The sequence below is a fragment of the Carlito syrichta genome, unplaced genomic scaffold (assembly GCF_000164805.1).
Source record: "Carlito syrichta isolate Samal-C Ts95f unplaced genomic scaffold, Tarsius_syrichta-2.0.1 Scaffold316282, whole genome shotgun sequence".
Taxonomy (NCBI): Eukaryota; Metazoa; Chordata; class Mammalia; order Primates; family Tarsiidae; genus Carlito; species Carlito syrichta.
Genome location: NW_007260378.1, coordinates 413,376 through 433,575, shown reverse-complemented (window position 1 = coordinate 433,575; position 20,200 = coordinate 413,376). Strand labels below are relative to the sequence as shown.

Genomic DNA, 20,200 nt, shown 5'->3' with positions numbered 1-20,200 from the left:
AAACATGCAGGTTGAAGTAACTGAAAATTGCTGTGGCCCTTCAGACACCTTCCCGAGGCCCCCAGAGGCCTCCCACGCACCTCCTGTGTCAGCCGCCAGGAGGCTGCAGGTGGCTGGAATGGGCTGCAAGCACAACGGGGAACAAAATCTGGGAAATGAGGCTCATGGAGAGTGGGGGTGGGGGTTGGTCCCCCGGGAAGCCAGCTGCCCACCGACGGACAGATTAGACGCCCCCTCTGCCTCTCACCTGGGGACAGAAGAGACTCATTTGTGCCTGCACTGCCCTGGGGTTCCCACTCAGCATCCCAGCAATGACCACCAGCTGGACAAAAGCTTGGAGGCACAGAACAGTGGTCACTAGTGGGAGGTTGGTAGGGGCCCAGCCCTCCCAGCCAAGGATTCAGAAGACCTCTGAGCAGGGGACAGAGATACAGAGGCCTGAGAAAGAGAGAGAGGCTCAGGCGGGCCACACCGGCACGGCTCACCTGGTCTCTGCAGTGGCCTCCCAAGTGGTCACTCTACATCCCCTCTCAGCAACTCAGTGCATTCCCTGCACCCTACCCAGAACGATCTTGTTAAGCCCCAAGGAAAACCATGGCTCAACTTGCTCAGACACTCCATGGATCTCATCACTGTCGGAGAAAAGGTCTGCAAGGCCCTAAATGACCTGCCCCTGCCCCCTCAAACCCTCTCCCAGTCTCTCCCTCCATTCCAGGCCTACTAGCTGTTTCCCGTGAGGCCAGCAAACCCCATCTGGGGCCGTCACACCTGCTATTCCTCTGCCTAGAATGTTCTCATGGTTCACTCAGGCCTTGGTTCACATGTCACCTCCTCAGCAGAATTCCCTGGTCACCACCCCATCACCTCCATTTTCTCACCCCACTTTATTGTTCTTCTTAGCACTTACCACCTCCCAACTTTATACTCAAAACCTACATTTATTTATTTTCTGTCTCTCCCATAGAAGGTGAGAACCTTGAGGTTGACTTTGTGCTGTGTCCTCAGGCCTTGAACAGGTCATGGCACTTTCTGAATAAATTAATGACAACAGAGATTGACCCATAGAGATGGAGGGCAAGATTCTGAGTAGATGGATGAATGGGAGAAAAGAAGGGTGGAAGGATGGATGAACTGATGGATGATAAATGGATGGATAAATAGGAGGGAGATAGGCTAGATGGATTAATGAACAGGTAGACTGAAAGAATAACTGATGAATGAATGGATGGGGAGATGAATTTAAAAATGGGTGGGTGGAAGGAATGATGAACGAATCCATGGAAAGAAGAAAATATAGAAAGGTGGAGGGATGGTTGGATGGATGGATGGATGGAGGGGTGGGTGGGTGAGTGGATGAATGGATGGATGTGGGTATGGATGGATGGATGGGTGGATAGGTGAATGGATGGATGGATAAATGAGATAGAAAGATGGGTGAGTAGAAGAAAGGATGAATGAATCAAAGGCAAGAAGGAAATATAGAAAGATGGAGGGATGGATGGATGGAAGTACGGGTGAGTGGCTGGCTGGATGACGGGTGGATGAGCAGGAGGGTGGATGGATGGATAGAAGGACGGATGGATGGACGGACAGACAAGCGGATGGTAGCTATATGGGTGGATGGATGGAAGGATAGATGTGTGCATGGGTAGGTGGGAGGACAGATGAAAGGATGATGGCTGGATGGATGGGTGGGAGAGTGGATCAACGACGGATGTGTGTGGGGAGTGGGGGTGGCGAGTGGACGGACTGGCACTCAGACAGAGCAGACAAACACAAGATCAGGGCAGCAGGCGCCTGTGGTTCTGCCCCAAGGACTAGAGCCTAAGGTGCGGGCACAGTTCACAGTTCTTTCCTGGGATCGGAACCCTCGAGCCTCCTCCGGCCTGCCCCGCCCATGCAGGAAGTGATGCAGAGGAACATGGCAGGTGGGGGACCAACCCCAGGCTTTATTGAGCAGATTCTGGGGAAGGGTGGACAGGCAGGCCCTCGCCACGGCCCTGGAGCCTCCTCTTCTTGCCCTTGCTGCCCCCCAGGGCAGGCCATGGCCCTTGAGGTCCGGGTGCCCTTCAGCTGCTGAGGAAGCAGCCCCGCTTGTGCCACTTCTGGTCGCGGATGCGGCGCACAGACTGCAGCTGTGGCTGATTGGCATCCCACTCGTTCCAGTGGCGGTACTCGCCCCGCTCGAACACGTACTGGCGCCCACGGTAGCCAGGGAACTCATAGCCGACCCACCTGCCGAGGAGACCAAGCATCTGACCATGCACTCCTCCTGCCTGAATTCCTCCTTGGCTCCCCAGTGCCCTCAGGATGATTCCAAACTTCTTACTCTGCTCACATGACCCTCCACAAAACCTCTCTAGCTTCATCTCTCATATTCCACACCCCAGACTCCCTTATTCAACTTTCCTTAAACCTTCCATATCTCTGAGCCTTTGCACATGCTGTTCCTTCTGCCTGAAACACTCTTCCTTGCCTCACCCTTATTCCCCTTCTCTCATTTGCATCCTTTACATCTCAATTTAGATGTTTACATGTCTCCTCCAAAAAGTCCTTCCTGACTAACCCAGGCTGAATCAAGTGCCCTGCTGGGACTCTCAGAGCCCCCTTGTATCCCATTGCCATCCTGATGGCAATAAATTGTGAATACCTAGTCTGTCCCCCTAACAGTCTATGTAATTAATTCTTGAGGGCAGGGCATGTGTCATTCTTGATGTCCCCTCTATCCTCACACCCAGCATACAGTTGGTGCTCAGTAAAAGTTGTTGAGTAAATTATTACCAGGGAGAGGAGGCACCTCTCAAGGCCCAAGTATGATGTAACCACTGACCAAGGGTAGGTGATCCTAAGATAGCATTAAGCCTAGAAGAAGGCAGGTGATAAGCCTGCTGTGCTCTGTGTGACTCAGGCCACACCTTGGTAGCCACACACATCCGGGGCCCCCTGGCACAAAGGACAAGGATTGTGGGGGAGGGGGACCATTTCTAGAATCGGCTCAAGGGCCTAGGATGGTCAGGAAAGGAGGAAGGATTCAAATGGGAAACGGCAGACAGAACGTATTCCACACACTTAACTAAAAAAAAAAAAAAACTTCCTAAGAGTCAAGGCTGCTCAGAAATCCCACGGCACAGGAGTGCAGGCAACTGGACATTCACACCACGGGGGCTCCAGAGTGAGGCTCTGACCAGGATGGAGACAGGGTGGCTGAGGGAAAGGCCTGGAGGAGCAGGAGCATTTATCATGTGAGAAACTCTATTCTACTTGGAGCCAGAAGCATGGCCAGCTGTAGGGCAGGGCAGGGCCAAAGTGAGGGTTGGGTCCCTTACGTCCCGTTGATGGCACGGACACTCGCCACACGGTCCTGGAAGCCATGAGCCCACAGGCTGGGCACATCATCATCCACTATCTCCATCTTGCGGCCACTGAAGGCTGGGTTCTCAAACAGGTGCAGCTTGTGATCCGGGCCATCCTGAGGGCAAGATCATGGGTGAGCTGGCCCACAATCATCATCAGTCAGTTCATCCACCCATCCATCCACCCATCTATTCTTCCACTCATCGTTCTTCTGATGAGTGGAAGAATCCATCCTCTCATCCATCCATCCACCCACTCATTCATCCATCCATCCATCCATCCATCCATCCATCCATCCATCCCCCATTTGTTCATCCATCCATCCACTCATCCACACGCAGAACAGAGGTCAGGGAGGCCCCAGATCCTGTAAGGAATCAACAAGTCACCACAAAATAACACCCAAATCTGCGGCAGGAAGGAGGGAACTCAGGAGCTGTCTTCTTTGTGGGAGAAATGGGGGACTTGGGAGATTCCCCAGAGCTGGTCTACTAGGACTCTTAGGGCCATAAAGTCTGAAACCGAAAGGAGACCTTTCCGATCTTATTCAACCCCTTTATATCATAGAGAAACTGCAGCCCACAGAGGGAGGAAGGAGATAAGTAATAACAGATGAGCGTTCCCTCTTTCCTAGCCAGATTCTGGGCTAACCCTCCCAGTTTCCCCCTCCACTGCTTTCTGAGGACTTAGTTTTGCAACAAGGAAAATGGGCCAGGGCAGCCACTGAATGTGAGGGAAGCAGGTGAGAAGGAAGAGCAGCACTGCAAGTGTGCCTGTGGACTGCGTCCCTTTCAGGTGCTGGAGAAATGCAAGCGGAGCGCTTACACTGCTTTGAAGTGACTCTCTGAAGCCATTTTCGGACTGCATCCTTTGACCACAATACTGAAGCGAGACTGGACCGTGTGACTCACAGTTGTAGTCAGGTTACAAAGGGAAGTCAAGATGTGAGCCCTGGTGCCCCCAGCCCAACGCCTGATCCGTGGCCCTGTCTTCTTGTTCCACACAATCATTTAGATCAGAAATGCAAGGGCCCTCCCCAGACCAGGCCCGTACACCAAGCCCTGCTCATGCAATGAGCTTTCCAGACCCATGCTCAGTGTCCCTGCTCCCAGGAGCTCCCAAAAGTGGGCAGGAGCCATACTCACAATGTGCAGAGGCCGGAGGGACAGGAGGCTGTCACTGTTGTGGCTGTTGGACCAGGCGTCCCAACGAGGGTAGTCCCCCTTCTCTAGGACAAACTGCTCCCCGCGGAAGGCCCTGCGTTCAAACGCCAGCCATCTGTGGAAGGAGGAGGAGGCCTGTGTCAGTGCCTCTGTGGCTGAGGGGGCACCAAGGCTCGTGAGGGAAGAGCCCCAGAGCACTGGCTTGGGACCTACACCCTTCCTCCGACCCCGCTGCTGATTCCTGGACCTGTGGCTGGAGGAGCTGCTAGGACATTTTGGGAACTGACTGGGACTCTGGGCCAGAAAACCATCCCAGGAAATGTTCCAGGAATGTAGTTCATGGCCAGCGCTGTGCGTGGCGCTCGGGGAAGTCTGCAGCACAATGCCTGGCACACAGGAAGTGTTTCATAGGTGATGATGACTTCCTTTTCCTCCTCCTCTTCTTCTTTGAATTACATCGTTATTATCATTTATTTATGTCATTCCATTTATTTCCACAAAAGCTCTCAAGCTCGTACCATTGCTATCCCCATTTGACAGATGAGAGAACAGAGGCACCCCGGGGTGAAGCAACGTGCCCAAGGTCACCCAGGCGGTGAATGCCAGAGCCTGGACATTCAATCCAAAGATGAGCACTCAGGGCCTGGCTGTCCGCCTTGTGGACACGGTTGGGACATTCGACCATTCCTCCCCTTTGGCCTCAGTTTCCTCACCTATAAAGTGTGGATAAGGGTGACACCTTTTCCATAGTGAGGCTGTGAGGATGTAACAACATCATGCATGTTACACTGTCGGTGTGATAACTGTCTTAAAAATGGTAAATAGGAGGCCCCAGCTATTATAGGTCACTAAGCTAGGTGCGGGCTTGCCTTCTGTCCTTCCTGCACGGTATCCTGCCGTTTGCCTCGGAAATCTCGAGCTAGGACTGATGCTCTCTTTTTACAGATGGGGAAACTGAGGCCAGAGAGGGAAGGGAAAGGTCGAAGGTCCCGCAGCAGATCTGGAGCTCAGACTCGGACCTTCCGACTCCTGGCCGTGAAGAGGAGCTGGGGGGTGTGTTGGGGGTTGAGGTACTCACGGCCCAGACTCCACCTGGATGGAGCCCACCTTCTCCAGCAGGCTGTCGGTCAGGTTGGGGCACTCGGCAGAGAGCTCGCACCGCTTGCCTTGGAAGTTCTCCAGCTCGAACACGGTCACCTGGCAGGGCAGCGTCCTGAGCAGCCGCCCGGGCGGGGCTCCCGTCCGCAGCCCCCTCCGTGGCGTGGGAGCCGTGTCCCCCTCCTCCGCGCGCTCCCCGGAGCTACGCAGGGCGGCCCGCACCGCCCCTGGTGGTTGCGGCGGGAAGCGCGCCCCCACCCCCACGGGCCCATTAAACCTGGTCAGGGACCGAGATTCAACCAAGGGAGCACGGTCGGGACACGAAGCCCTTCCGCCCGGGAGGGAACAAGCGCCCAGTGCCAGTTTTTCGAGAGAGGGCAGAGGTCTACGTTTCTCTTCGTGTGAAACGGTCCCACTTAAATGAAACACGTGTTTGCAGTCTCGGGGCTACCTGTATCTGCCCCTCACCTGGGAAGGAGGGGCAGGGGAGGCAGACTACGGTTGTGCTTCTCTCGCCCACATGGAAGCAAGACTGTGTTTGCAGAAGGTCCCTGGGGAACATCTGCTCTGGTCATTTTACAAAAGGGAGGTAAGTCGCTCAGAAAGGGTGAGACACTTGCTGCGGGCTGCACCTGGTGGCATCAGAATTCACTAAATCCAACTGCTCTTTTCTTCCCCATACTGGCTTGGACAGGGACAAGCCCACAGGTGACAATGGGAGTTAGCAAGGGACAGCAGTGATATTCACCTTCCCGGTGGGCAGTTGCCTCTTAGGAAGTGTGTCAACACCCTTAGATGTCACTAGGCCAATCCTGCGCCATCTCCATGAAGGAGCTGGTGGTCCCAGGCAAGGTTGGGCCAATGTCACCCAGGAACTGGGCCCAGAGCCAAGCAGGCCTCTTTGCTGCCGTCCCCTCCTGGCCTCCTCTGCTCCTGTTGAAGCCACCAGGGTATCCCCGGAAAGGCCCCTGCCCCATCCATTCCCCGAGTCAACTAGCCCACCAAATGATCTAGCCCAGGCATGGTTGGAAGGGTAGAGCTAACCAATTCAAACCTCCCCCGGATTTCTCATGTGCTGCCCTCTGCCAGCGGGCTGTACTAACAGGATTGTCTTTTTGCCCTCTGGATGCTGAGGACTGTGGATGTCATCCCTGTTTTTTTGTTTTGTCTTAAGAGACGGGTTCTCACTTTGCCCTCCAGGATGGAGTTCAGTGGAACAATCATAGCTCACCATGGCCTTGAACTCCTGGGCTCAAACGATCCTCCCTCCTCAGCCTCCCAAGTAGCTGGGATGCCAGGCATGAGCCATCACACCTAGTCCCATACCCGTTTTAACGATGAAGCTGTCGAGGCCCAGGGAGGGCAAGAAACCAGGCTGAGGCCAGGCAGGAGTGTCTGAGCTCAAAGCTACGTCTCCGGAGGCTCCTGGGCCTCGGCGCTCCGTGGACACAGGCAGGATGTAGGAGACCACGCCCACTGTGCCGCCAAGGGAGCTGCAGAGAGGTCACCGGAACAGTTTCTAAAAGGGTGCGGTGAGAGGACCCTTGCATGCAGTGCGCTCCTGACCCGGCTGGCTGTATGCACAGCTGCTCCTTTCTGGAGAGAGGCTGCCTGGCTGGGAAGCCAAGCTCGAGGCCCGGGAGCTGCCCTGGCCTGTGCCCGGGGACTGCCTCCCTGCCCAGTACCTTGTAGCTGCCCCCAAGGCCTCCATGGCTCTTGCCAGCTGCAGCCTGCTCCGGCGCTCCGTGCTGTTCCGCCATCTCCCTGGGAACACCTCTGGCTTCAAAGCAAAGGAAGGCAGGTCACCGGGTGGAAGCGGGTCATGGGGGACATCGGTGGGGACGTGACTGGAGTCAAGGACAACCTACAGAAACTTGCTGCCCATGGGATGTGGCCATCTTACGATCGACATTTGGTCATCCAACCACTCCACAAATGTCCAGTGAGCACCTTCCATGGGCAATGTGGACTGAGGCAGTCTGTGGGGTCAGGAGCCCCATTTTACAGAGGGGATCTCCAAGGCTCAGCCCAGTGAGGCCACTTCCCCAAGGAATTGGATGACTGGGCCTGGATCCAACACTCTGCCCTTGCCCCAAGTCAGTGGGGGTGCTCTCTGCAGTTGTGCCAGGTCGGGACGTAGGCCCGAGGGTGGGCTTCGGGGTGTCTCTTCTGCCTCCACACTCCAGGCTGTCCTTTGTTCACTGGCTATTTTGTTCGCCTGAGATTCTGTACCTACTCAGTGCCAGGCCCTGGGCAACTGGGTGGATGGGAGATCACGAGTGGTGGGAGGTGGAAAGACAGACATCTAGGGAAAGCATGTGTGAGACCAGGCCCTCAGACACCTGCAGCCCAGTGTCCATGGCTCCGATTGACTATTCTTTCCATCAGCACTGATGGAGTGCTGTGTGGCAGCCACATAAGAGACAGAGATGCAGAAAAACAGAGCCCCTCCAACACTTTGGGGACAGTGATGTACAACACAGGCAGCCTCAGTAGTTGCAGGGAAGAAGTCTCTCATGATTGTGGCACACACAGACACACACAGGACTGTTGTGTTTATTAGCACACACACATGTGCATACACATTCACACAACCTCCTACGGCCAGTCATATCTCACCCATGACACACAGGTTGGTCTCTCTCTTTCTCTCTCTCTCTCTCTCTCTCTCACACACACACACACACACACACACACACACACACACTTCAGACACCCACATCTACACCCTCAGGGTTCCAAACAAGGCCACTTCTGGCACACAAGCTGCGTGTCCCCTCTGCTCTGGACACGGGCCCAGATTGCATAGCCTGCGGCTGTCTGTTCTGTCCATGCCCAGCCTTGGCAGGACACAGGGCTCAGTTCAGCTCATGGGGACTCTCAGGGGACTTGGCAGCATCTGCTTTCACCATTTCCCTCAGGTGCTCGGCCTTTAGAGGCCCCTGCCCCAAGTGCACACCCAGGGGCTCGGACCTGGATGTCGCCCTCTCCCATACAGATGGGGGACACCCGCCCCACCCCCTGCCGGGCTATCTGAGCCCCTCATGGGAGTCCCCCAGAGGCCCCCTGTGCAGGGGCTGGCCACGCATGCCTCACAGAGCCCCCCAGAGGCCTGGGCCTGCCAGGCTGCACTTGCCTCCCTGCCCCCACCCACCCCCGAGTGAACCTGTTGCTGCCGCCTCAGGAAGGACAGAGGAGCCACGGCCGTCTGCAGACTCGGCCTGCCTTCACAAGGAGCATCCTATTTATGGGCGCGTTGTGACAGCCCAGCACATCGGGGCCTGCTGAGGCAGCACCCTGTCCACCCGATTCTGTCCAGGCCGTTTCACTCCAATAGCGGGTCCCGGGAGGCCCCCAGTGCCTGTCTCCTCAGCCATGGCCTCTGATGACTTCCTGGGGGCAGAGGGACCTCGCTGGCTTGTGGGAAGCCCAACCTCACTGGGCAAGGGGCATCGGGGTATGAAGTTCTCCAGTGCCCCCCATTCCTTTTCTTGGTGCCACGTCTTCCTGTTGGGGTGCGTGACACCTGTGGAAAGACCCTAGTTCCTAAAGTGAGGAACCCCAGATGCCCTCCATTTTCCAGGTGTCATGTGGCCTAAATTTTAAGTCTGATCACTCTAGACATACTCTTCAAGTTGGATGTAAATCCATCCAAACGTTTCCTCAGGACGCTGTAACAGACACAACAAAGACTTACTTTCTTCCTGTAGAAGGTATAGCCAGCAGCTACCATTTATTGAAGACCTACTATATGCCAGGTTCATAAGCACTGTTTAATTCTCACTCAGTTACCTTTAGAGAGGAATTATGATTCCATTTTACAGATCCAGACATTTTTTTTTTTTTTTTTTGAGTTGGAGTCTCACTCTGTTGCTTCAGACTGGAGTGCAGTGGCTGCTCCCGGCCACTGCAGCCTCGACCTGCTGGGTTCCAACAATCCTTCCGCCTCAACCTTCAAAGTAGCTGGAACTACAGGCACGCGCTACCACGCCCGGCAAATTTTTTGATTTATTGTAGAGATGAGGTCTCGCCAAGTTGCCCAGGCGGGTCACGAAGATCCAGACATTTTTAAAGTGTCTCACAAAGCATAATTTTGCCTGTGATTGGTATTTAATTAATGATTACTGAACGAATAAAACAATAGAGGAGTAACTTGTTCAACAACAAAGTTTTCTTTGATTACTGTTAGTTGTTTCTGGATGAATCCTCAACTCAGCGTAAACCCCCGATGCCCCTAGAGGGGGCAGTGGGATCCTTTGGGTGATAGCTGGCTTCAGTAGTCAGGTAGACCCACGTGGCCTTGGGTGAGCTCCTGGCCTCAGAGCTCCGGCCTCCTCGCCCATAAATTAAAAACCTCCTCTCGACTCGAGCCACTGGGAGATCGTGTAAGCAAAGCACTCTATGCACTGCCTGCACCTCACGGCTTTCGTCCTGAGGACCCTGCATACTGTCTGCAGTTCAAGCCAAGGGGCGACTTCCTGCTGAGGATCGTGGGGAGCAGAGTTGAAACGCAGCCACCAGTGGCTCATCCTGTAATCCCACACCTTTGGGAGGCTGAGGTGAGTGGATAGCCTGGGCCCATGGGTCCGAGACCCGCCTGGGCAACTTGGTGAGACCTCATCTCTCCAATAAATCAAAATGAGCCGGGCGTGGTAGCGCGCGCCTGTAGTTCCAGCGCCAGCTACTTGGAAGGCTGAGGCGGAAGGATCGCCAGAGCCCAGCAGGTTGAGGCTGCAGTGGCCGGGAGCGGCCACTGCACTCCAGTCTGGGTGACAGAGTGAGACTCCAACTCAAAAAAAAGAAAGAAAGAAAGAAAGAAAGAAATGCAGCTGCCACAGGCTAAGACAGGAGCGGGGCAGGGGTGGGAATGGACTCCCTTCAGAGCCTGTGGAGTCCTGAGGACTTACTATGTGCTCAGCACTTTCATAAGCCACATCTGAACCCAGACTTCACAACCTGGAGGCCACTGCCATCTGGACCCGACTGTCCTTTGAGGTGGGGTGGGGGTGGGGGCGTGGGCTGTTCTGTGCATTTGGGCTGCTGAGTGGCATCCTTGGCCTCCCCTACTTGTCCGTAGCATCTCCTCTGCTCCTTGGGGTGACCAAGAATATCTCCCATCAGCGCCAGGTATGCTTTGGAGGGTATGAACCCCTCAGGTGAGAACTACTGCCTTAAACTCTGGCCACTAATGTCACGATCACCATCCACCTCGTACTGCTAAGAAGCAATGCTTCGCGACAGCCTACACAGGCGGTGGCAGGGTGAAGACGTCTGGGGTTTCTCAGTACCACATTTTCCTATTAGGGTACGTGACACCTCTGGAAAATTCTTAAAGTGAGGGACACCTTTCATTTTCCATGTACCACATGGCCTAAATTTTAAGTCAGATCACCCTAGACATACCCTCTGAATTGGGTATAAACCCACTCAACTGTTTCCATAGGATGCTGTAACAAACCCAAAGAAGATTTGTTTTCTTCCTTTGGAAGGCACAAATGATAGCCACCATCTATTGACGGCCTACTACATGCATGGCTCTGAGGTAGATCCATAGGCATTGTTTAACCCTCACCTCCGCTTTCGGTCTGAGCTGGCCCCCCGCCCTGTGTCCATGGCCTCCCATTCCAGGTAGACACCCTCTCCCAGGACCCCAGCAGTGCCCTCCAGCTGCCCAGCCCACAGCTCAGCACAGCAGAGGGACTGACTCAGCCAGTGCCCCTGGGGCCCAATGACACCATTCATCCACACCCAGACACACCGACTTCTCCAGTGCAACTTGCTTCAAAGCTTTATTTGCTTTTTTCGTCATCTGAATGCAACATCTTTGTACATGCAAAGGTCATCTTGTTTACTGCAGTGGACTGATTCCCAACTGCTCTTCTGTGCATATGAAACCTCTTTACAGTTACAAAATATAAAAGCACTTGTAGACATCCAATACTCTGTGAAGTCCAGAAAGCCCCGTATTTTTTTTTACATTAAAAATATAAGTTTTTCTAGATGAATTCTCAGTCACACGGTTAGAGATTCTTTCTGGGATCGGATAAAGGGCCTCTCGTCTGCCTTCCACTCAGAACTCCTAGAGCTTGTGAATTCATAAGGCAACTGCAAGAACCCGCAGGCAGGAAGCATCTCTCTCCTACACACAGAACTCGGGTTCTTTTTCTATCATGACTCAAATATCTGAAGAGGGACCCGGAAGAAAGGTTAGGAAAATATAGACTATATTTAAATAGATTTCCACCCGCACCTCATCTTACAAAGCATTTTGAGGGTCAGAATCACCTGAGAAGTGCATGACTTCTGGGACACTGGTATGATTTAGGGAACAGCACGGTACAAAGTATCTTCCATAATGCAATATATTACTTTTGTGAGCCCCCTATATGCAGGATCTGTAAGGCTATGTGGAAGGAGGTCGTTACAAAACTCAAATTCTTCTTTAGACAACAGCATCACTTTTAGCTGGTGTGATGCCACTGGGGATTGTCAAGGAAGTGTTCGTCCGGGCACAGAAGATGCTACAGCACAGGTGGGAACACAACTATTTAAGGAGACTCTGGGAAGGCCAAGGGGGGAGGATGAGGGGTGTTGACTTCAAGGGTAGACTTGCCAGACACCCTAGGCTTACTTTCCGGAGCAGAGAGCCTGGATTTCTGCTCCTCCTTCAGCAGGGGAGTGAGTGTGGGGGTGGGCGGAATGGCACATTCATGCCCCCTGGCTGTTCACGTGGCTCTAGGCTTCCAGAACCTTGGCCTGCCCAGAATTCCGGGGTGACTCCCAGCAGCTTCCCAGCACAGGGCAAGGGGTCCCCCTCACGAAGGGGATGGAGCCCAAGGCAGGTTGCCTTCTGGGCGAGGAGTGGGTCCTGCCTGCCACCAGCAGCTCCCCCACCTGGGTACTGCTCCTCCTGCCCCACAGAGTTGTGACACCAGGGATGGTGGCTTCCATACTTTTAACACATGGTGGGAGGGGGCAGCGGCACCTTCAGAGGCCACAGGATGTCTCGCCTTGCTGCATGTAAACATCTAAACTGGGGAGGAGGGACTTTAAACTTTGTCACTACGCCTAGTTCCAGAAGCCACGTGGGGGTCTATCAGGACTGAAAATCTGAATGCATGGATTGACAAGACAGCCATGGGTACCAGGTGGGAGCAGCTGAGGACTCTTTAGGAAAATCACACTAAGGGTCCTTCCAGATCCCTGGCTCAGCCTCTAGGGTCTAGATCCTCTGCTTCTGCCTGCTTCCATCCTCCTTCTTAGCAATAACCTGACATTGGCCTCACTGCTGATGCATGAAGGAAAATGTACCTGCCTGAAAACATGGGACTTGGTGAGTCCCCCTGGGGAACGTTGCCATCCGATTGTCCTTTCCCTGAATCCTGGGTGACCTGAGGCTGCCAGGACACAGTCACTCAAAACCACAACATCCTGAACACCACGGGGTTTCTCTTCCACCAGAATTGCTCGGGTGGCACTGAGGAATTCCACAACACTGACTTCTGAGGCCTTGGTGTGGAATTTCACAGGCAAAGACCTCTGCTTCATTAGGCAGAGGACCATGAAGAAGGGCACCTACTGCAGAGGAAACAGATCTATCCAAAGACCAGCTGTCAAAATGCTGATGTGTGGGGGAGGGGGAAAGAGCGTGTAACACACAGAAACCTGCATTTTGCTTGACTGACTCTGATTCTCTCATCTGAGGAGAGTCAAAGCCCCTGGGTAGGAGACCTGGATGGGGGGCCGCTGGCTTGATTGCACACAAACGATTAAGGCATACTCAGCTCATTTAAAAGAAGACAGATTTCCAGAGAGGGCTCCAGAGAAACTTGAGAAACTAGCCAACAGCCACCTGCTTAGCCCTGAAGAGCTCACTAGTTTAGAAAGAGAAGTGAGCACCCATCTGCCCAGCTACCTGCAAAGCCTCCCGTGTGGTTCACTTCTAACTTCATTGCATTGGTTGGGAGCAGGACTCAGAGAACATGGGAGCCTGCCTACAGAAAGAGGGTCATGCCTGACCCCTGCGATTGCCTGTCTTGTGGTGCTGGAGGAGACGAGGCTGCAAGAATCAAAGGAGGTGAAGATCTTCAGGGCTTGCCCTGGTCAGTTTCAAGGGGGTGGACTCGTTTGTCCTAATCAACACGAGATTCAGTGAGTTGTTTTTTTTTTTCCAACCCACTGAGGCAGAAGATCTCCAGGTCAATTTCATCACCAAGTGTCTTCTTTCCTGTCGCATCTTGGGCTAAAATATCTCATGAAGAATGGAGAGTCTTGCTGTGAGTGTTGATATGCTTAAGAGCAAAGCCTTCCCACACTGCCTGTGATGGCACCAAGAGGCCCTTTCCAAATGAGGGAGAGACAGGTAGTAGCCAAGAAGTGAGTTGGGGTCAAAACACGAGTGTGCTTTAAAGGGGGAGGCTTATTGACTTGGAAAGAACTTAAACTGAATCTTAAAAAACATCAACAGAAGCAGCTCCTGGAGGAGTTAGGTGCCCAAGTGGTCAGAGAGCACTGGCTGGTCACTAACTCAATGAAGAGAGGACAAACTATCCTCAAACATGGCCACACACCCAAGTTCAGACGCAGGAGGTGTCCAGATGTAAAAGCTGGGCAGGTGACAGAGCCCAGCAACTGCCCATCAACAGCCAGAGCTCACTCGCAGGCCTCTAGCGGGTGGTGGGCGGGTGGCTGTCCCTGGTGCTGAACTGCAACTTCTCACCAGGACACAGGTGTTTACCTTAATCTGGAGAAACAGAGGATTGCTACTTACCCCCCCCAAACCCCAAGAGAGAAAAGAGGTGGGAAGGGGAAAGGGAAATGAGGGGCAAAAATGAAATGGAAAGACAAATGAACTCTCGGAAAAGCGGCCAGTGGGAAGAGCAGCATGTTTTGACACCATCTGCAAATAATGAATTTTCCGAGAGACTTGCATCTCATGGGAAGCAGGGAAGGGTGAGGTGGAGGGCACCCGTGTGCCCGGCTTCCATCTCCAGTGAGTGCTATGCATGGATCCACTAGCCACATGGCCCCAGCAGTCGCAGGATGGTCCAGGACTGTCCAAGCATCTCACAATGGGTGTCTCCCAGGCAAGGTTGGCACGAAGACTATGGCAGCTCCAGGCACAGCAGGTGGTCAGTCAGGCAAATCTGAGTCGTCTGCTGTAGTCTTGGGCTTCAGAAGTGGAGGAGGCAAGGGTTGAGGATTTCCAAAAGGAAGGACAGAGGAGAGAGGGTCTGGAGCCCCTGGGGTTTTGGGAGACTCCCAGGAAGGAACTTCTAGCTAGCAAGAGAAAAGGAGGCAGGCTGGCCTTATGCTTCCTCAATCGAGAGCATCCAGCATTTCTGTCCTGGGTCCCTGGCCTAGGGGACTCCCCCACAGAGAAGGATTTTCAGCAAGACTTGTGTTGGGAGCAAGAGAAGTGCTCAGATTGGGTGGGGGAAAACGAGGTGAGAAAGAAAAAAAGTACCCCTCATTCACACATCCGTTTTGGAGCCAATCTGGAAAGGTCCTTCCATGCCAGTAGCCCACGTTGTGTTAAAAAAAGACTGGAGAAAAAGATTCCTGGGGGCAAGTCTGATGTTTAAGTGGCAAAGGCACCGCCCTCCGGGCTGCAGCTTATGAACCCTTGAGGCTGAGGAACAAAGGTCACCCTACAGAGCTCAAGTGAAAAGTAACCAGGAAATATGTATAAGAGTGACAATTAAAATTTTTAAAAGTTTGGATAGGGATAAGATAACCTGAGGTGATTTGATACTTCAAGACAAACAATTCACACATCTTTCCTCCTGTCCTTTAACATAAAAACATATATACATATCAAGTTTCAAAGAAAATTGGCTGAATTATTGCTTTATCGTCTCCTAAAGCAAATAAAAATGACATACAGTGCCACATGCCAATTAAGCACACAGTCCCACTAGAAGGATAAATACACTTGAAATAACCAGGGAGGGCATGTTTAAAAAGTCAAACTGCTGATTCCTCAAGGGGAAGAAGGAAATCGCAAAACAAAACAAAACAAAAAACCAAAAAAACAATCAAAAGCTCCAACCCAGGGGTAACGTGTTTTCTCCTTGACTGAGATCACAGTAGGAAAAGGAGGGGCTGATCTTCCTCCCTCAGAAACGTCCTTCCTAAAAAGACCTGCCCTGGGGTGGGGCAAAGAGGTGCTATCACAATTCAGGTGTTTCCAGAACTGAGGGAGATGGTCCAGCCTCACATGGATGTCCCTGGAGCTGCTGAAGGTGTCGAGGGTGGGCAGGAATGCAAATTTTTACATAAAAAGTGCAAACACCCGCGTGGACGTTTCTGGGCAGCCTGGCGTCTTCTCCAGCCTGAAGTGCCATCTGGGGGCTGAGCGAGGCTCATGGAAGATGGGTCTTCGTGCCTGGATGCAGGGGGCACGGGACACTGTTCTTCACCCAATAGGAAGGGCCCAGGCACGTAAGCACTATGCAGGAGGAAACGGCAGCAGCTGGGCTTCATCTGCGGGCTCTGACAGTTAAGGCTTCTGTTGATTAGATGTGGCGGTGTCTCCTGTCTGGAGAGGAAGGGACAGTCCTGGTGTCAGCAGTGGGAACATGGGCCATTTCTCTCTACCATCAAGGCTTAAAACCTTTTCTAATATCCTCCATGAAAGCCACCCCCAGAAGCCTAAGGCCAGAAAAGAGATTTTGGGGTGAGCGGTGTGGGTACAGGTGAGAAGTGGAACAAATGTGATCTTTAGGGCCAGGCCAGTGTTCCAATCTCAGTTCTGGGCTTCAGTTTCCTCAGATGGGTTGTTGGAGGCTTAAATGACATACCACGGGTTTTGCACTAAACACAAAATAAACACAGGTCCTGGTGCCTTATCCAAATCCCTGGTGCATAGATTGGGAATTTATAACTTTTTTGAGCTCATCATACATACATACATACATACATACATACATACATGCACACACACACACACGCATTCATATGTGTATAAATAACATGAGCATATATACATATATAATGTAACACCCCCACAATCAAGCATATAATATACCTGCAGTGTACTATGAATATCCACATAAAATAGGAAAACTTGAGTCAGAACAGTACTGCATCCATTCAGCTCAGGTTCTGCCACTGAGTGAGCTATGAGAAGGCTTTGCTTCCATAGCTTTGTGAAATTTGGGCATGTGGACATGAATGGTCAAGTCTCTTGTGCTCATCACATCAACGCTGACTCTGATGGCACACACACCACACACTCCTACACTGAGGACGAACAGGCAGCACTCAGCCAAGCACTTCAGGTAGATGTGTTCTCAGAGAGCCCTGGGAACCCCAGGGCAATGTGAGCACAGTTAACCCATTTTACAGATGAGGAAACTGAAGTTTGCCACGTTCAGTCATTTGGAACTTATACCAGGGTCTGTCTGATTGCTTGATTCTTTCATGTTTATGTCCTCAAATTAATTTTCAATTACACAGTTTGGACATGAATGCATTCCCCACATAAACATGTGAAACATTTCAGATGACGCTAACCTCAAACACCCCCACCCTTTCATCTCATCAAAGGGGACTGAGATGTAGCGAGATGGGCCAGCTGAGCACATGAGCCCAGAGCCCAGGCCATCACCACTCATGGCTGCTCAGCTTTGCTTCCTCCCTAAATGCAAGCAGACCTCTACCACTCTCTTCACAGGAAATCAGGACACCCCCCCAGCCCACACTTCTCTGTGTACACAGCCTTCTCTTTCCTGGACACACAGCCCTAGTCTCTGAACCTTTGCCCCGGCCTAAGTTCCCTGCTCCTCGGACTGCAGAGCTCTTCCGAGTCTCCCCAGCAGAGCCCCTTTGTACCTGGTCAAACTTGGTTCTCATAAAGGCTTTGCCTCTTCTTGGACTTCAGCTCCTTTAGCCACTGGGGAGAGGGCTCATCCGACCTGAAACCACAAGGCCAGCAAGAGACTAGCGTGAGCCAGACTGTGGGCTCCGTGCCAGCAGGGCTGTGCGGTGCCTGACTCTCTATCACTGGCTAGGGTGGGGCTGGGGCATTCCCAGGTGGCAGAGATGTCCATGTTAACATGATTGATGAGCAAGAAGGAGAAATCAACTGGTGTCCAGCAAATGGGGGAAGGTTACATAAATCACGATATACCCATTCCACGAGGTAATCTGCAGCTATAAAAAATCATCTCATGAAATTACTTCCATCCATCCATTTGTCACCCTAACACTGACCATCCGTCCATCTCTCTACCCAGGTCAGTGCCTATGATGGTTAGTTTTACGTGTTAACCTGGCTAGGCCATGATGGCCAGATATCTGGTCAGATTTTATTCTGGATGTTTCTGTAAGGCTATGATTTTCTGAGATGAGGTTAACATTTAAGTCAGTAGGCGCCGAGGAAAGCAGATTATCCTCCATAATATGGGTGGGCCTCGATCAATCAGTCAAAGGTTTTAATGGAAAAAGATAGGCTTTCCAGGAAGAAGAGGGAATTCTCCCAGCATTGAGCGTTTGGACTCAAACTGCACCTCTTCCCTGGGTCTTCAACCTGCTTGCCTACTCCGCAGGTTCTGAATGTGCCCGCTTCCACAAACATGTGAGCCAGTCCCTTAAAATCAATGTGTGTGTGTGTGTGTGTGTGTGTGTGTGTGTGTGTGTATGTGTGTGTGTGTATAGACACAGATCTGTGTGTACACGTACATATATGCATGGACACGTGCATGCCCACATATGTGCAAGTATATTCAGCTGATTATTGAACACAGCTTCAACTGCCGGGATTCAATTATGCAAGGCTTTTCTCCCACCTCTGCCACCCCTGAGACAACAAGACCAACCACTGCTCCTCTTTAGCCTTCTCGACCTGAGGGTGATGAGGATGGAGACCTCGATAATGACCCACTTCCACTTTGTGAATGGCAAATGTATTTTCTCCTCATGATTTTCTCCATAATAATTTCTTTTCCCTGACTGACTTTCTTGTAAGGATACAATATGTGATACATATGACACAGAAGATATGTGTCAACTGACTGTCTATAGTAAGGTTCCCAGCTGGTAGGAGGCTGTTAGTAGTGAAGTTTTGGGGGAGTCAACAATTACATGCAGATTTCGAACTGAGCAGGTGTCAGCACGCCAGTGCCTGCTTTGTGCAGGGACCAACTGCATACACACACACACACACACATCCGGTTGGTTCCGTTTCTCTGGAAAAGAATATAAAGCCCGTAAGATATAGACAGATGTCTTCTGTGTGTCGAATGTTAACAACGATTTGTTTTAGCCTTTTGAAATTGAAGAACAACAAACAGGAAAGCATTCAGATCATACGTGCGCAGTTCAGTGAATTTTCTCAAAGTAAACACTTTGAGTAACCACCATCCAGACAGTAATATTTCCGAGTTTTTTTAACTCTGTCATTTTCTGTATTGTCAGAATTTCTTGTAATGATAACATATTATTCGTTCTAAAATGTTATTCAAGAAAAATGTTACGCACATGAAGATTGTTTAATGGGCATGAGGGAATGTTCACATGAAACACGAAGCAAGGACAAAAGCTACATAGGTGCTGTGATCAACTGCATTGAAAAAATGAAGGGGAGATGCCCAACACTGACAGTAGTGGGTTTTGCAGGGCAGGACTGTGGACAGTTTTCTTTTTTTTTCTATTCTTTTTATAGTTTCTGAAATTCCTGCAGTAAACGTGTGGCTTTTATAATTGAACATACGTGTACAAAGGACCTGACTTATTTTGATCTCAGAGAAGGCTTCCGGCCCTGTGGCCCTGGAGAGATCAGAAAAGTTGCTGGCCAGGTTGGCAGCGGGTAGGGTCTGTGGCTCAGGGGCCAACGGCCGAGGTGGATCTGCAGGTCTGGAGGCAGACCTCGAGCTGCCATGCTTGCCAGCCTGGGAATGAGGAGGAACGGGCCTGTGGGTGGGCAGACCAGGGTCTAGGTACTTCTGGCTTCAGTTAAGCCTTGCCTGATGGTAGTGGCACAAGCCTGGGCCTCCAGATGTGTCTCTGAGATGTGGGTCTGGGGGTTCCCCCAGCCACAGAGAAAGCCAGAGTCCCCCTGCTGATTCTGGGGCCAGAACGCTGGCATTGCCAGAACAAGGAGGCCCCTCCCAGCCATGGCCCTGTCTCCCCAGTCCCTCGTCTTCCTCGTTCCCACCGGGCACTCTGCTGTGTGACACGCACCAGAGTATCAGGCCTCCAGGCACTTGCTCATGCTGTGGCTTCAGCCTGGATCCTTCCTCACAGCCCCTTCATCTAGCTGAGGCCTAAATGTCCACCCTGACTCTGCTTAAGCATCCCCTTCTCTTGGAAACCTTTTAAGACACCCTTCCTCAAGTCTACGTTGCAAGCCCTCCCTCTACCACAGGAGCAGGGTAAAGGGCCAGATACTGAATTGCTTCCACCCTGTGGGCTAGAGGGTGTCTGTTGCTACCACTTAGCTCTGAGCTGCAGCACAAGTACAGTCATGGACAACACACAGATGAATGGTGTGGATGTGTTTCCAATAAAGTTTTTTTTTTTTTTTTGAGTCAGATTCTCACCCTGTTGCCCAGGCTGGAGTGCAATGGCACACTCACGGCCAC

The 20,200-nt window shown here is 52.1% G+C and overlaps 2 protein-coding genes across 2 annotated transcripts in view; both read right to left on the bottom strand.

Annotated features, from left to right (window-relative positions):
* Positions 1–1,922: 1,922 nt before the first annotated feature.
* CRYBB3 (crystallin beta B3) lies at positions 1,923–8,836 on the bottom strand. Its single transcript, XM_008074043.1, has 6 exons — positions 8,782–8,836; positions 7,301–7,395; positions 5,596–5,714; positions 4,500–4,632; positions 3,327–3,469; positions 1,923–2,235 (listed from the first exon to the last, which is right to left on the bottom strand). The coding sequence occupies exons 2-6, from the start codon at positions 7,373–7,375 to the stop codon at positions 2,070–2,072; spliced, it is 636 nt and encodes a 211-aa protein (XP_008072234.1). The 5' UTR covers positions 7,376–7,395; positions 8,782–8,836; the 3' UTR covers positions 1,923–2,069.
* Positions 8,837–11,377: 2,541 nt separating this feature from the next.
* KIAA1671 (KIAA1671 ortholog) overlaps positions 11,378–20,200 on the bottom strand; it is a 151,293-nt gene continuing 142,470 nt past the window's right edge. Inside the window, exons 10-11 of the mRNA XM_008074042.2 lie at positions 17,451–17,533; positions 11,378–16,155 (exon numbers count right to left, since the gene is read on the bottom strand). Coding sequence (XP_008072233.1) covers positions 17,455–17,533 — 79 coding nt within the window. The 3' untranslated portion in view covers positions 11,378–16,155; positions 17,451–17,454. The remainder of the gene's footprint in view (positions 16,156–17,450; positions 17,534–20,200) is intronic.